Below are 17603 nucleotides of genomic sequence, written 5' to 3'. Positions count from 1 at the left end.
TGAATTCTGGAAGTTTCGAGCTGTTGAGTCGAGGAGAATGAAACGAACTGAGCGAGAGGATATGCCCGAAAGAATCCGTGATGCTTCCTTGAATAGGTCTGCTCAGATCTGAGAATGAAGCGAATGTACATATGTGGTCTAGTAAATATGAATAAGTTATAAGGAGGCGCAGATAAGACTCACAACTTCAACGTTCACGACTTTGAAGGGAGAGAATTCGGCTGGAGGAAGGGAGGTAAATTTGGTGACCGGATGTATCATTATTGAAGGAATCGACGGGCATCCAGTGAGGGAGTCGAGGTTGATATGGCACGGAGTCAAGTTAGGACTTGCTTTCCCCGTCATTTATTTGCACTTCTGTCGTCTATAAGTATTCCGCGCCAAGGAATAGGGATAGTTTGTTTGTCCTGGATTTCCGCTCGCAAGCTCAAGCCAAGGCTGAGCGCTAGCGCTGAGATTCGAGAGATCCTGCTCCGTACAACGCGCTAGTATTGGCATTGATATCTTTCTAGCCCTGTTCCCGTAAGAGTGTGGTTCTTACTGTACGACACCGTTGTTCGAGTTCACGTAGGTCGCACGCATCTGGCTCTGTTTGCTTTCGTAGTGCCGATGCAAGGTAGGCCATCGACGCGTAACGAGAAAGGGAAGAAGAGAATAGAGGCCAGGAAGAAATGGGAAGATGCAGCACGCTGCACGGGACGAAGATGTGTTGAAAGCTGTGCGAGTCTGCTTGGTTTTGGTGACGTCATGCTCCTTGGCCCCTTTCGTTCCAGCTTGCCAGGACTGTCAAACACCCGAGACTAATGCCAATTTCCCCGTGACAGACGCAGTGGAGAAAACAGACGTCGATGTTGGTGGAAGATTGGACTCTGAAAACGGCGCCTGTGCTCATAGTGCAAGTCCCTTCTGTTTGTGTCTTCTACGACATTCTCCCTCTCACGGGTTTAAATTAAGCTTCAGGCGCTATCAATGCGGAGCTTCCGTATTTGTGAAAAGGGCGCGGGTCGTGGCGGTGAGGGAATCGCGTGCATATGGAGTGGATTCTAGAGACACGTCTTCCTTCGCGTCCCCGATCAACTGCTATCACCCATCACTGGATCCCGCGACATAAATGATCTCACCATTACGATCTTTTGCCAGACCAACCAAAAACCACTGGATGGCACACCTACTTCCTTGACTCGTCGCATCGATCCACGAGTTGCGAACTGCCCAAGAACAAAAAACATTGCAACAGACCGCCAATAGGAGATAGGTGAAAACTCTCGAATATTACCAACTCTGGCGTCGAGGACGACGCAGCGTTGGATCTCGATATAGAACGGAAGTACGAGGTCTGCTGAGCGTTGCTGTGGTTTTCGACGAAGAGGGACAATAGGAAGAGGATAGAGACTCGGAAGAGTTTGAATTTCTAAGGAACGAGTTGGACGATAACGACGAAGAAGACGGGGACTGCGAGACTGAAACTGAGGGCAGTTCGCGAAGAGGCCCTCAGGCCTCATCATTAGTGGCCAATCTTCAAAATCCAAGGTCGACGATGCCGTCTCCATGACGGTTCCCAAACCCAATCACTGCCACTGCCGACACAAGCCTCCTCTATACACACCATCCTTGGCTATAGGTCAAACCTTCGTGGCTGCAAAAACCCGCTCGTGGTGCTCTTCGACTACCAGAGCTTTCATATCACGTCGAAATTCCCCCAAAACCGCGACATGATTGTCTACCAAATTTACATAGATTGACGCCGATGCCTACGTCAACTCGTTGAAGTTGCTTTGCACGACAAGGGCATGGGCTGGGATCCTCAGACGAAGGCTCGCTCATCCACCATTTCCAAGCTTCACGTTCAGAGCGAGCTTTACCTTATTACGTTTGGTACGGATGTGTCCATTCTTCTTTATGCGTGCCTACCGGCACTGAAAAGGTATGCATCTTGATATGCATTCCAGTTTCGTCACTGACTATCCCTTCATCCTTAGATCCAATTTTGAACGAGCTATCCACATATCGTAATGAGACTACGGGGACTTTCCACCTTGATGCTTTCAAAATCGTCTGCGTTACTTCCATGAAAACATTGGTCCAAGGAATGGTTGCGCTAAGCTCATAGTATCTGCTATCAGCGAACTCACAGGTGATTCTCATGACGAGGCAATAGATTGTCGAACATAACCATACCTTCTTTGTCCCCACTTTCGTCGTCCGAAATCTCCTTACGATCCCCGCCGCATTAGAACCTGTATCAAGGACAAAAGCCGAGATCTTGTGCTCGTTCACGAGGCACAGTTTTCTGGGAAGAGATCGCAAGACGCTTGTACTAGCAACAAAGCTCGCTGTAGACCTCTGCACTGGTCGGTGTTGTTGGAATGGGCGAAGGATTCGCCGGCGTCTTTGTTGAAGATGACTGTAAAGAATACTCGATACTCGAGGCGGTGTCGGTGAGCAGAGCCCGCCAGGTCAGAAGGTTCTGGAGCTCACAGAACCCTGGTCATACTTCCAGAACTCGTAGATGAATCGAAAAAACTTCCATTATCACGCTTCGTCCCGACCTTAAGAGCAGTTCATCGGAACTAGACGAACATGCGATACCAAGTGACGAACGGAGTTCACTATGCGAAAGCCCTTAGTCAGGTTTCACACACTTGCGGAAAGAGAAAGCAAAAACGGCGAAGCTCTGAGGGAGTCTCCTCCGGTACCAGAGCCTGTTCGGAAAGGTGAGCATCCATACGTTCATACCGGAGCTTTCTTTCAGGAAAATGGAGAACCAGGTCACTCTTACGCAACAGGTGGAGAAGGAGACGACTACTCGGTTCCTCAAAGCTGATAGTGCTATGTCGAAGCTGGTGAGGCTATATAGGAGATTCTGACAGAAGAAGCCAAAGATGTCGAGGATTCCAACCTTCGTGATCTCCATCCTGGCGGCCTTATGGTGTCGGTACCCATCACGCCGGTATGTCATGCTATGGAAGATCGTTCGTTCCCTGGTGGAGTTGTTTGCCTCGGACGGATCTGTTCAGGTCCTCGTGTGTACTGCGACGCGTCATTCTGCTAGCACATACAGCCGACGCAGATCTATAACTGGACAAGGGTCGATCTATTTTCGCAGGATACGCTCCGCACGTTTGGATGTGCGGGTCGACCGCAGTATGATACACACGACGAAGCATAACCATTACCTCCGAGCTCCTAAGCAAGCTGAACCAACACCTATCTATCGTGTCTCTATATTCAAGAAAGCCGACAATTTCAACACAGAAATTGTATTGAGCAGAATCCGAGGTATTGATGAAGTCCGGGTATGTCTATTTGTAAGCTCCTCTATCTCAAACGTATCTTTTGTTGACTTATCATTTTTCAATTGCGTGCCAATGCGCCAGGTCTGTACATATAACGTTGTGATTATCGAGATGACGATGTCGAGGCCAGCATACTCGGTCATCGCTCGAATATACACCCGCAAAACCTCCCATCATCTTTGTTCCCTCACGGAAAATCCCGACATGGACTTCTACCGCAGGATGACGCAGAATCCGAACTACTGTAACCTGCATGATGTCTCTACAATAGTTTTGCATGTACAAGTAGCTCCATACTGAAATTAATGGAGTATTTCTTCAAAACATCTCGTCCTTAAAGAGCGACTCTACACCAAACCTATTCTGGGTGATTATAAAAGGTATAGGAAACTGCACACGCCTATATTCCCAACGGTGGAAGGGACTAGTGAGACACCGCAACACTAGACCTGAGAGATGTTAGACTAATCAGATAGAACGGGGTTTCTAACCACGTACCGCGACGCCTATTGGAAGCCATCCACAATCGCTTATTGATTTTCCTTGGATCGTAGTCTTCGAGATTTCTCTCAGCTATAAACGTGGTTTGACGGAGGTGTCGGACACCATCAGTAACGAACATCTCATACGGTCCCGGGGACGCTACGAAGATTCCAAAGAAGAACCCAGGGATACCGACACCGCGCAAGTCGCACAACGCGTCAGACCAGGTCGATTCGTGTATGACCACTGAGAATGAAGGATCTGGGTCCGTCATGGCAATGTATACGTCCATCTGTGTCTTCCAGCGTGGACAGTCAGGGGAGAAGGCAGTAGACAGGAATCGGTCATAACGTGCTTGAATAGGTATACCACGGAGAAACTGTAAAGGTGAATACGGCCCAACGCCGATCCAAATGAGCTGGAAAGATATGTATGGAATATGCGGAAACAGTGCATCGAAACCACGAATGTTCGGTAGCCCAAAGAGATAACGATACGCTCTTTTCACCGCTCCTTCCCTTCCATCTTCTCGGAGGTCGATGAAGCAGGTAATGGTGCGGGTAAGCCGGGGGATGAAGTTGTGGTAGATAATGGATTTTTTGCGGTGTGCTATGTCACATAGGTAGTCCAGAAATGCGAGGTTGGTGATGTACATATCCTGAGAAGCGATAGGGGCATAGATGGCCTTCCACAGTCGGTTAATCCGGGGGCTAGTCATGAACGACTTTCGGATGTAAGATGGCATAGCAGAGGACCAGACTTGAGATACGATTATCTCCACAAGCTCTGGAGGAAGTGTGGTCATGGTGAAAGAGCATGATGAGAGTCTGAACCCGTTTTATAAGGAAGTCTGAGACTGTCTATCCCATCCAGAAATAATGAGACTCCTTCCATCAAGTGGGCGTGGTGGTGGTGGTGGTGGTAGTGTCAGGTTCCTGTCTGATTGTAAGCATGGCCTAAGTATCAAGGAACAGTTAGCGACGAGACTGGGATGCAACTCAATAAGCATACTTTTCCAGCGCTAGTAGGTTCGCAATGGAGGATGGGCTTATCGGTACCCAATGCGATGAGGTAGAGTTTTCTCTGAATGCGGGAATGGTGGATGAGCGGTCCTTCGTATGACCAAGCCCAGCTCATGCCCTTTTCATATACAGTAACTCCGACGTCAACGCGTCGCTTCGCATGAGCTTGGTGCTAGTGACGTCGTGGTTTTTAAGGAATTTCATCGTGATATGAAAGTTCTGTTCCACGAGCTAGTTCACGCAGTCACGATATCTCGACTGCTTGCCTGTCAAGAGATTAAGAGTCTGCCTAGGGGAGACTACAGTCACGAAGGTTGGACTCGGAGCCATAGATAGGGAGCAGAGGGAAACGGTCTGGGAACATCCATCTCTGCACTTAGAGACGGCAATAGAGTGTGAGGAGACGACATCCTTGTCGGCCTTGGACTTCGCGAATTTCGAGTAACGAGGGCCTCTGTGCCAACTTCGCCGCCCCTCTACGTCGTCCGCGTCATCTCTGATCTTCGACCTTCTCCTCTTGTTCCTCTCCATTGAAAACTACGGCAACGCCAACCTATCGCAACCTTCCGCTCCATACCACTGTCAGGATCCAACATTGCTCCGTCCTTGACGCCATAGTCGGTAGTCTTATTTGACCGACAGACTGGCGAGTTGTTTGTGGAGTACAGGTCCGGCCTACCACATTCTCTTTTGTCCCGAGAACTATACAAGGACAACACGATTCGTAGATCAATGCAACCAGCTAATGAGGTGCACTAGTCGGTCCTTGATTTCTGCGAGAGAGTGCGGGTAGGAACCAGAGAGGAAATGGTGCTATTGCTGTGCTGAGAAAGGGCCGAGTGTAACTTGTTCGAAGGTGGCGCCTGCATGTGTGCGTTGACTACTCTGTGCTCTGAATATCCAATACTCGGAATATTCCTTGAGGACAATCTGAGCGTGGTTGATACGGCGAAGATGACAAGAGATGGTAATGGTGAACTCACTTGTGTCGTGGGAGCCTGTGGAAGGGGACTCGGAGTGCTCGGTTTGAGTGAGGGCGGGAAGGGGGATGGACGCGTCAGACGTCGGAACTTGGTTCTGAGAGTCCTCGAGAGACAAAGGGCAGACTTGTGGATGTCCAATCGACGCGAAGTAAGAGAAGGGAGGAAAACTAACGCGTCAGACTGGAGGAATGAGACTAGGCCGAGTAAGACTCACGTCAGCAGCGTCCTCAGATGTTCTCACACAAGTGCCTGCCGCGTGCCGAGGCGAGTACGACCTTGCTGAATCTTGTCCTTGAACCCTATTGCTGTCTCTTTCGAGTCGACCTTTTCATTGGCAATGCTCCCGACTCAAAACATGTAAGGAAACACTGAAAGCGACGATTCCTCGTCGGGTTGATCTACGTAAGTCATACCAATATGTTACCAAGTGTTTGCGTGGCACGTCTGCTTCTTTGAACACCGATATACCAGTCGTATACCTCGCAGATCATTTGTACATTGAAAAATCCACACTGCATAGTGCCAAACCATCTCTAATAAGAGTCCCCGAACTCAGACCCATAATCTATTCCAAAATTCCGACCGGTGTCACGACGCCGTGCGCTCGTTCGCCAGATGTCGATACGTCATGTCCGCGCAAAAGTCGTCGTCCAGGGAGAGGCTGGGGTGCGAGGTGTACAATAACAGCTAGATGCAAAGGATCTCGATCAGTAACGAAGACAGTCGACATCGTGCGACGTGCGTACTATGTCCAGTTTACCCTAGCCCTATACTCCTTGTATCCCCAACAATACCCCGACGCCATGCTCTCGCTTGCCGGACGTCGATACATGGCGTCGAGGTAAAACCAGTCCCTCCTAAGACTACCTGCCGTCCCTACCCTATGCGAAGTTTCGCCGTGGGTGTGTCCACCGGTTTTGAATACATCGTCTAGGCGCAGACGTCTTGCTTGCCGGAAGACGATCCATTGTCTCCAGCCAAAACTCGGACACCTACACACCAGGATGGGGTGGGGTCATATTTCGCGCAGTCTCCAGGCATACTCACTCCCTCCTCGCACCAGACAGGAGGCAACGTCCTCTTCTACTTTCCAACAACGCACGTTACTAGCCATTGAAAGACCAGCGCAGCGGGAACAGGTAGACGTCGTTGAGTGGTAGGGGATGACGCAATATCGGAAGGGAATGTCCGACTGAAGGAGGGTCGTGGGGATGGGTCGTTGGGTCGGGGTTGATGTCGATTTGTCATGGTGTGGTGGATACGTGGCAAGGGGGAGGGGGAGGAGAGAATAGCAGAATCTAGTGAACGGATAAGGATCAATGGCGTAGAGCACTAACAGATGTACTCACCAGTATCATATTGGACTGCATGCATCATGCGCAAACCTGAATATAATATATCGATGGCGGCTGAAAGCTTCATCGGGACCATGAACAGTAGATGGGCGAGCTCATTCCCATATAGGCTTACGAGATAGGTGGTCCAGGCGATCACACCTAGCTCCGCGGTCCTGGTCATCCTTGGCTATTCCCTCTGCCAGAAAAGCATTCAGTTTCCACTCTGCCTCGCCTTTTCCTGTATTTTCCCCCTGGACGAGCTCCTTTAGTACCTCGACTATCACCTTGTGGTCCTTTTACAAGCTTGTACCGATCCTCGTCTTGCGGGCTGATATACGTGATAATGATCTTGTTGGGTACAATGTTCTCGTGTATTGAGCATGGGATGCCAAAGGGAGACTTTCCCTCTGCAAGTGTCCAGAGACGAAGTTAGAAAGTGTGCTTCTTGTTGGTGGCAAGAAGGACAGATGCAGTGTTAATTGTGCTAGGACAGCACAGCGAGTAGTACTAGTCCTCGTAAGTGGAACAGACTATAAAGTGCGACGCATGAGCATCAGCGAAGGGAAAATACGGAGAAGGTATTAGTCACTCACGATCCAATTCTTAAGCAATTCCCCAGATGTTCAGGTTCAAACGTTCAATATTCAATGTGCGAGGCGACTTTTTGAAGCTAGTGCTGCAGGTGCGATAGAGTCGAGATGGTAAACGGCTGAGTACTGAGTACTGAGTCTTGACATGCTGCACGGCTACGTTGTATTTGTTTGGTTTTGGCAGATGCGAGAGTAGGAAGAGGACTGCTGGATTGAGCACAGCCACCTACAGTTATTTACCGGTCAATGAAACAGCAAAATTGAATATTCGCTGTAAGTTCCAATTGGTTTGGAATTATGGCTATATTTGAATGTAGAAATATGTAATGCTATGCAACAGCAAGATACAGTAAAGAAAGGATGCTCGAAGGTGCAGGTACAAGTCCGTTTTCGCAGCATTATTGTGGCGTGGGTATTCTGGACCATTTTGAGTCATTGAAACGGTCCGGCCCGTGTACCCAGGCATCATTGGTCAGCTACTCGGAGTCGCTCTGATCGCTATCAGATCCCCCTTCTCCGTCGTCGTTGTCATCCTCCACTGCCGTAGCTGCTGGCTTGGGTATAGGACCAGCTAGTGGGCCCCTCACAGGTCTCTTTAATGTGAACTTTTCCCCCCTGGACCTTGCCTCTGCCTTCTGCTCCTGCCATCTCTTCAATGCTGTCTGGTAAAGTGCTGTTTTCGTCTTGTTTGCTTGCTTTCTCTTTTCATCCTGCTTTTTCCAGACCTCTAGAGCTTCAGATCTAGCTTCCCTAGCAGCTTTACGAGCTCGCTTCTCTTGCTCTGCCACCCTCTGCCTCTCTTCATGGTCGCAAACAAGCTCATAGAACATGTCACTTGACAACAACTGTGGCAGTCCATCCCCCACTAGCGTTCCAGATTTCTTCGCCTGTTGCTTCTTCTTATCGTAATTTGCCAGATGGGTCCTCAGCACTTTGCAGTACATCTCATTTAGCACGTTAGCTGCCTGCATGGACACCAGGCGCTGTCGCAATGCCTCTGCTTCAGCCTGGACCTCTCGTAGTGAAGCCAGGAGCTCTAGCTCTGTCGCGGTTTGTGGATGAACACCATCAAGACAGTGTGACGTTGCGATAAGAGAACGAGCTCGGAGATCGAGTGGCGAGTTTGGGGGTGGAATGTCATTGGAGATGAGGTACGCAAGTGACGTTTCGTTTAGCTCTTTCAATGTCTCATCGAAGGAAGCCGGCAGAGATTCTTGAGTTGTATCATGATCGATGGCACCAGTGGGTTCTTCAGCCTCTTCAACGCTTTCCTTGATGCTTAATTTTTGCAGCAGCTTCGCAACAGTGCGTACCGGTGTGGCAGGTGGAACTGGGAGGTGACTTTCGCAAGACGTGGTTCGGCTCGGAGCAAAGGACTCTTCAGGAAGAATGTTCGGGTTGAATGGACATACGCCTGTCTTTCTGAATGCCGCCTTGATATTCACGGGTGTGAGAGCACGGAGGTGAGCTTTTCCGTAAACTGTCAGAAAGTTCCTCTTATCAACCTTCTCCCCTCTCTCCCTTTCCCAGGTATCCCTTTCGTCACTCCAGTATAGCTTCAGTGGACTGAATATGACCACGTCGAGCCCTTGGTATACGTGCGTCGTGTGAGATGGGTAGCAAAGGACACGGATATTGTGAGTGCGTGCATATTGCAGAAACCCCCTGGTGTAATGACTATTGTGTCCATCAACTAGTAAGAGGCGGCGACGGCCATTTGCTTTCCTCGACGTTTGGCGATCAAAATCCTTGATCCATTCGACGCCAATTTCTCCATCGGTCCAGCCTTTTTTAGAGTAGCCCAGACTATCAATGCTATTAATATATGTAGGAGGAACATGTATTCATTTGTACTCACGATGCGTTGGCGGGATTGTCCTGCTGCCATTTGACTTGGTATGCCTGTCCCTTGAAGATTACAGCTGGTGCGGTCGAAGTGCCATCAGCACAAATAGTTACGAGAACGGTGGTGTTCTCGCGACTACCATCACGCTGCTGATATTGACGTCCGCCTTTCTGTCCACCAATCACCCTCTCTCTCTGTCCGCCTGATGGTTGAATGCCAATCTCGTCAACTGCATATATGCAGTCCTCGTCAACACCTTTCAACTCCTCTCCCAGCAATTCAAACCATGCATCATTGTTTGTATGGTTCACGGCACGGCCCCGTTTATTTTCGAGTGGCGTTGACCATGCCGTCTTCAAGCGGTCGGAATGCTTCTCGACAAAGCGTTGTGTGAACTGTTTTCCAACACCGGGAAATTCAGGACCAAGTCGTGCTCGTAATACTTCATCGATGTGTTCCTTTAGACGTCGGTGGCTGAGAGGGAAGCCTTCGGAGGCTACAGCCAGAACAAAATCAACAATATTGTCGGCCTCGGCAGGGAAAAGATGGCTCTTCATTGCGTTTGATTGTGCCTTCGTTTTGCCACCATTGGCTAGGCGGATAAGAGTGCTATAAGAAAGTGAGATCTCCTTTCCAGTCTCCCTCTGATATACAGCCTCGAAATCTTTGCAGATTTTTCTTGCACCTTTCCGAGGAGCACCGGGTAATTTGGCAAGCTCGTTCTTGTAAGCAATGACTGCCTTTTCCATTAGCTGGTCATGGCATTTGCGAGCAATCTGGCACTTTTTTGAGTTTGATTTAGCACGTCCAGGCATAGTAAAAAATTGAGCAAGAGGAAAAATAAAATTCGGAGGCAACGGGGAAATAATAGGCACATTGGACTGTCAGACTGTCCATCAAAGGCAATGGCTTGACAGAACTGCACTTTTATTTATGCCCTAGACACCTCAGATAATGGCTGTCTGGTCTCAAACTTGTCATACAGGTTCTTCAGAAGGTCATCAACATTGTTGAGGCCTTTGTGGGTGATTACAATGAGATGGAGGACACACGTTGCTGGGACAGATTTTGAGTGCGTGAGAAAATAGATATTTTTAGAACAGAAGCCTCAATTTCTCGGAATATTATTCGCATCACATATAAAGAATCACTGCAGAACATGAAGATACAATACACATTAGCAATGTAATACAAGTTGACGATGAAGGATGAACAGAGGGAGAGCAAGAGGCTAAATGTTTCATTGAACCATGGTGTTGCAATGACCGGTAAATAACTGTACAATGCCAGTATGGTGTAGTGGTTAGCATGTCTGCTCGAGAAAGTTGTGTGACATTATTGGATTTATTTTTGAGGTCCCGGGTTCAATTCCCGGAATTGCCCTCTTTTCTAATGATGCCATCATTGACACAGATTGGGAAGCTTACTAAGCCACTTTGTCATCCTGATGGAATTACTGTATATGGGCTGGATGTAAACTGACACTCCTGATGTATCGCAATTAACTGTCAACTAACACCTTTCAAACAGAAATCTAGCAGACCAGGCTGCAAGGAATGTAGCATGGAGTGAAGCGGAGAGTTGTTCTTGAGTGAAAATGGGTCAGAAATTGTGAGGATTGACTTGAGCATATTGACTATCCCCCTCTTTAGGGTAGATGTCCCATCGTCTAGTGAGGGCATCCGGTTTCCCATCGAGTTTACCCGGTTGGAACCGAATAACAAGGTTGAATTGAGAGAGGAATTCGGACCAGCGCACTTGATGTCGAGTAAGGACCTTGGTAGTAGAGAAATACTCAAGGTTCTTGTGATCTGTAACGACATCAACGGCTTCCGTGGAGCCTTCAAGGTAGTGGTGCCAGTATTTGAAAGCTTCGAAGATGGCTAGAAGCTCTTTATCGTGCGTATCATAGTTGAGTTCGGCACCATGGAGACTCTGGGACAAGAAGGAGATGGGATGGATCTCACCATCCTCTAGGTAAATGGATAGGATGGCGGCAATAGCGTAGTCGGACGCGTCGGTTTCCACAACCAGTTGACGGTCGGGAAGCCAGTGGGTGAGGATAGGAGCATGAGTAAAAGCCTGCTTCAACTCATTGAAAGCAGATAGGCATTGTTCGTCGAATTTCCACGGAGTTCCTTTGCGAGTGAGTCGTGTTAAGGGCAGGACGATCTCACTGTACTCGTGAATAAAACGGCGGTAGAAATTAGCAAAGCCGAGGAAGGATTGGATATCCTTGACCTTGCGTGGAACCAGCCAGTCAGTGATAGCTTTGACCTTATCTTCAGACATGCATAAGCCTTCAGGCGAGAGGATGTAACCAAGATATTCGACGGAGTCCCGATGGAATTCACATTTGGAACCCTTGCAGTAGAGGCCATTGGCTCGGAGTCTGTGAAGGACTTCGTGTATGTGTTTTCGGTGATCGTCGGGATTGCCGGAGTAGATAAGGATGTCATCAAGGTATACGACGACAGATACATCGAGCATATCGGAAAAGATGTCGTTGACGAAGCGTTGGAAAGCCGTGGGAACATTGGTGAGTCCAAATAGCATGACACGCCATTCAAAGGAGCCGTAGCGAGTCCGAAAAGCAGTTTTCCATTCATCACCCTCAGCTATGCGGACGAGATGATAGGCATGACGAAGGTCTAGCTTGGTGTAGAGACGAGCGGAATCGAGGAGGTCAGAAATGAGGGGCAAGGGGTAACGGTCTTTTTTAGAGATTTTATTAAGTCCACGATAATCTACACAGAGTCTAAGTTCACCGGTTTTCTTCTTGACAAACAGTACTGGAGCTCTGTGCGGAGAGCGGGAAGGAGTGATGAAACCATTATGGACGTTATCGTCAATAAACTCGTGTAAGGCTTTTAGTTCAGATTCAGAAAGGGAATAGATGGGTCCGAGTGGAGGGGTGGAGCCTTCCTCAATATTGATCTTGAGGTCGTAAGGGCGATGCTCAGGGAGCTTTTCAGAAAGGGAATCACTGAATACATCAGCAAATTCATGGTACTCCGGTGGGACATCGGATAAGTTAGCGGGAGCCGCGGAGGTCACCTTGCCATTGACACTAGGCATAGAAGGCTGCAATGTGAACTGCTGAGCCCCTTCTTCTGCACAAGCTCGGACAAAAGCGGCAGCCGAAATAATAGATATCTTGGGGGTGGCCGAAGCACCAAAGGAAGGAATGGTAGGGTAGGAATAGATAGGTTCATAAGGCAGCGGAGCCCATCGGGATCTCGATTTTGGGGTGGAAGATGATGATTGGGATGGTTGGATTGGACTGGAAGAGTCCGAGCGGACTGGCACATGTGTGTCGGCAGCCGCGGAAGCGCTTGATGAAGAAACAACCGATAATGGTGAACGGAAAGTGATACTGTGCTTTACCCAGTCAATCGACGGATTGTAGCGGGAGAGCCAGTTGTATCCCAGAATGACGTTACAAGATGAATCTAGACGAGTGACGTAGAAGTCAATAGGAAGGATGTCTCCGGAAGGGAAACGGATTGGAAGGGAAATGGATTGGGAGATGTGAGATCCGACGGAGCCGTCGAGAAGCCGAAGTTGGACAGGTGGGATAGATTTGGTAAGGAGATTGTGATCCTCAACATACTTCGAATCAACAAAGCAGTGGCTAGAGCCAGAATCAACGAGTGCAAGAAAACGAAGGATAGTAGAAATGGGTGAACCGTCAGACTCCGATCCGAAGCTGACTTCAGACGAGAGAGAGACAGTTAGGGAATGATTGGAAAGAGTGGCGGCGTTGAGGGTTACGATCTCCAGTGCACTGTGACAGTCAACGCAACCCTGTCCTAGTGCGGAGGATACAGGGTTGCTCTCTAGTTTTCCGATTCTGACGGAACCGTTTCAATAGAGGCAGAGGACTTGGGAGTAGGGGCAGGAGAAGCTGCAGCTGCATGACCCCGAGCAGTGGCTGCAGCTTTGCACTTGTTGCAATCTTTGGTCTTGTGCTTACCTCTGCAGAACATGCAGAGGTTATTTTTCCGACGGCGGTCCTTTTCTTCTTGAGTAAGACGGCCATCTTTGCCTAGCTTGTCAGCGTAGGGCTTAGGGTTGGAAGAGGAAGAGTTGTTGGGGGAAGACGAAGATGATCCCGCGGAGCCCGAATGAGAGGACTTTTGGCTCGCAGAGTTGGAGTTGGGAGACGAAGAGTTAGATCTCTTCGCCTTGTTGCTGTTGCTGGAAGAGGAAGATGGGTTACTGTGATTTTCTCGGGAGATTTCGGCATTCCGAGTCCAGTAGCGAGCATCGAGCTCTTGAGCGAGATTCCGCATATCACGGAGATTATCGGGTTTCCCGTGGTGGGCCATATCATCCTTGATGCGAGAGCAAAGGCCATGGTAGAAGGCATGACGAAGGGAGTTGTCGCTGTAGCCAATAATGGCAGCATACTGATTGAATTTGACAATATACTTCATGATGCGGTCTCCGTCGCGCATCCGAAGATTTTCAAGCTCATCTTCGGCATCACCAACAGCGTTGAAGGGGCCGAAGTTGGTGCGGAGTTCTGAAAGGAAAGCGGTATAGGAATATGCCCAAGCAGGGGGGTTGCGGTGATTAGGGTGGAGGATATCCGGTTCAAACCAGTCAAGGGCGACACCGGAAAGGAAGGAGATAGCGTAGTTGACTTTTGCCGTATCTGATCGGAAGGTGTCGGGATGGTCGTTGAAGTTCAACTGGAGGGAGACGATGAAGGCTTTAAGTTTTCGGGAGTCCGAACCGTCAAAGGTATCTGGTTCCTTGACCTTGGTGCATACCGTACGTTGTCGATTGCCATTGACAGCATCGGAGACGCCGCGGAGGACATTCATGAGTTGAATCAGGATCTGGGCGTCATTATTGGGAGGATTAGGATTGTTACCAGGATTGTTGTTAGGTCCTCCAGGACCACCGGGACCACCAGGACCTCCAGGGCCACCTGGATTGGGTGGGCCACCGCCAGGATTTCCCGATGGGTTTCCACGGCCATTCATTGGCATGTGAGGGGGGAATTCCCTGTCTTCCGAACCTTGGTCGTCGTCGTCATCGCGACCTGGGATGTCATCGAACAGAGAGGTAGTTGGGTTCCATGGGGGGTCGCTTCGATACTCACCCCAGCCATTGGATTCTGATCGCTGGGCTAGGAAGGGGTTAGGCGATCGGTTAGCATCGGATTGGCGAGCAGTGAAGCCACTGTGAAGGTAGGTTTCCCTATGGGATTGTTGGCGAGGGGCAGAATCCGATCCGAAGAGAAGGGGACCCTCTTTTGAAGCAGAGGCAGGGATATCGTCCATGGTGTAGGTTCGGTTGTTGACCGTGGAGTTGCGGCTGGTTTCTGGAGGGACAGTGAAAGTAGAAGACATGGTTAGGAAGAATTTCAACTCAAGGGTTTGAGTTCGAATATACTGTTAGGATCGTGCCAATAGGATTGCGGCGGTAAGTGCACGTAGCGAAATGCCGTGGGATGCGTCGGGCGTAGGCGAAGCTATTAGCAATGTCACCCCTGAGCCGAAGCCCTAAGATGGATACGGACGGAAGTCCGTGGAGTGGCAGGGACGAGGTAAGAGATAAGTCCAACGGATCGGAGGTCCGTGGACTGGAGAACGAGAGTTAGACTTAGAGTCAGAGAGAGAGATATTGAGCTGAACCAAGTTGATATTCGAACTGAGTATCTACAGTGTAATTCTAAGGCTTATATACTAGTTAGGAGTCCGATCTAGTTCCTACTCGGAGTGGTCTACATTCTAGGGTTGTCGGAGGATGTATTCTACTGGTTGGTAGCCGATGGGGTCCGATGACATGTTCGCTACCGATGTCGGGCTATTGATAAATTAATATGGAGAAGTGAAATATAAAATGGAATATGAAATGGAATATGAAATAGAAACTGGAAATCGGAATCCGTAGGCTTCCGGGCTGTGGCTTGTTGGGTTGAGTGGAAGTCGGGTTTCCGTCGGCATGCTCGTTACAGCATCCCAACGCAGATGTTCTGATGCACTCTGTCCTTCATGTATGTCGCAAATTTCTTTACACTTACTACTTCTATTCTGACTTTTCTCTCTCCGATTTCAGCGAAGAAATCCCTTGACGGCACCTGATGATGCTGATCTGGTTTGACTAAGATAGGCGTCACCAGGAACAGGGACCCTTATGTAAGCCATGACAGTCACATTATATAAGCTGCAAAATCTGCTGGAAAAAAATTGTTTGTACCTCTGTAGCACCAGGCAGAGCCGTAGATCACCTATAAGATAATGTAAATGATGATAGAACATAACTAGATACGGAATCCATACATTGAATGAGTTTTGTAGTGATACAGTAGCTTCCATGTCAGGTGGGAGGAGGCGGGAGACAGGATACCACCATTGGAATCAAGGGTCCTACCTATTATAGAATATGACATCATAGTCGGGTGGCTGTGCCAGCACAAAATCTGGAGGTCAGAAAAAGTAAAATGTTGCCAAAGAACTTAGAATAACAAAAGAAGCACTTTTGGGATAAAAAACATTTTTCATCAATAACTTCATCAATTTTACATGAATTTTTAATCTGATTCCTGTCAAAGGTAGCCACCATCAATACATTCATTTCCCAGGTATCAGATTTTCCATTGCTTTTTTCTGGCGGCGGCATTTGAGGCCCGACGTTTAGTCACAAAGTTGCTTACATAAAGGTCCCTGTTCCTGGTGACGCCTATCTTAGGTCGTTCTCTTGGTTGGACGATGTAATTCATGTTATTTAGTGTGAATTATAAGAATTTCCTGCATAGCAGGTTCATAAATCATTCATTGAACTACAATACAATTACTACAGATAAGACAATAACGTGGACAGCTTTACCAAAATACAGAAATCATTCCTTGGTACGAGTTGACGAACGTAGCAATGCCCGTAAAATCAAATGAGGATACGTTACACCTGTGCAAAAATGCTTACATCTGCGCATGGGACATTTCCAAGAGTGCTGTTCACTTGTCGTCCTCCATCTCCATGATATTGTACACAGATTCAATGCCGGCATCTTTACACCGCTGAATCCACTCTGGCACGAAGTGCGGCACCTGCCTCAGTGTCCTGAAAACACACATATGCGAGTGTTCAGGCCGAGGTCTCTGCACATGTTGCAGATACAAGCATCTTGCAACCCGGGGAGGTGTGTCAGACGAGTACAAGATCTCGACCTTCATTCTTGACCCAAATTCTAACGTGATAGAGAATGTTCGGGAGACTGAAGAGGGGAAAGAGATTCTTGGTACAGTTATGTTTGGCAATCCATTGCTTCGTTCATTTGCAAGTTCTCCGGTTTTGACACCAGATACTTTGAGCCGACCATTTGCTTGGACACATGGATAATTTTGAATGGGCCAAGGTCCGGTAGCGTTATCTTGAAACTTGGAGGGATAGTTCAGGATTGTAAGCATAGCAATATTGACCTAAGTATTAAGGAATAGTTAGCGACGAGACCGGGACGCAACTAAACATGCATACCTTTCCAGCACTGGCCGGTGCGCAATGGAGAGCTGATCGGTGCCAAATGCAATGAGGTAGAGCTTGCTCTGAACGTAGTTGGGCTTGGGAACGGTGGACGAGTGAGCTTTCATCTGACGATCCTCAAGCCACACCCTTTTTGTATACAGCAACTTCAACGTTGACGCACCCATCAGCATCACTCCGCATGAGCTTAGTACACCAGGTCATGACGTTGCGCTTTCTCAAAAGTTCTGGTAGTCGAAGAGCTCCACCAAGCGGGTTCTCGCAGTCACGAAGGTTCGACTCGGAGCCAAGGATGGTGTGCACAGAGGAGGCTTTTGCTGGCAGCGGTGATTGGATTTGGGAACTGTCATGAAGACGGCTTTGTTGACCTTTGATTTGAGGGATTTCGAATTCGCCAACAGTGAGGGCCTCTTCGCTCCCTGTCCTCACTGATTGCAGCATTGCAGTCCCCGCCCTCTTCATCCGATTCATGTCTTCGGAATTCCCAGTCTTTTCCCTCCTCTTCCTATTGTCCCTCTTCGTCGAGCATAACATCAACGCCCACGTCCC

At 48.7% G+C, this 17603-nt stretch overlaps 2 protein-coding genes and 1 pseudogene across 3 annotated transcripts; 1 reads left to right on the top strand and 2 right to left on the bottom strand.

Annotated features, from left to right (window-relative positions):
* Positions 1-3658: 3658 nt before the first annotated feature.
* EV420DRAFT_238699 (uncharacterized protein) lies at positions 3659-4735 on the bottom strand. Its single transcript, XM_060481344.1, has one exon. It carries the CDS (start codon positions 4582-4584, stop codon positions 3721-3723), a length of 864 nt encoding a protein of 287 aa, XP_060322245.1. The 5' UTR covers positions 4585-4735; the 3' UTR covers positions 3659-3720.
* Positions 4736-10842: 6107 nt separating this feature from the next.
* On the top strand, positions 10843-10940 carry EV420DRAFT_t303 (annotated as a pseudogene). The gene has a single exon. The product of its transcript is annotated as a tRNA-OTHER (tRNA).
* A 6025-nt stretch (positions 10941-16965) lies between these two features.
* On the bottom strand, positions 16966-17495 carry EV420DRAFT_1652525 (uncharacterized protein; the record flags this gene model as incomplete). The annotated part of the gene is made up of 3 exons (XM_060478659.1): positions 16966-16993; positions 17049-17183; positions 17218-17495. The coding sequence occupies 3 exons, from the start codon at positions 17493-17495 to the stop codon at positions 16966-16968; spliced, it is 441 nt and encodes a 146-aa protein (XP_060322244.1).
* Positions 17496-17603: the final 108 nt, after the last annotated feature.

Source organism: Desarmillaria tabescens, assembly GCF_030435595.1.
Source record: "Desarmillaria tabescens strain CCBAS 213 chromosome Unknown EV420scaffold_127, whole genome shotgun sequence".
Lineage (NCBI taxonomy): Eukaryota > Fungi > Basidiomycota > Agaricomycetes > Agaricales > Physalacriaceae > Desarmillaria > Desarmillaria tabescens.
The sequence above is the reverse complement of the archived record's forward strand: the minus strand, read 5'-3'. Positions and strand labels throughout refer to the sequence as shown.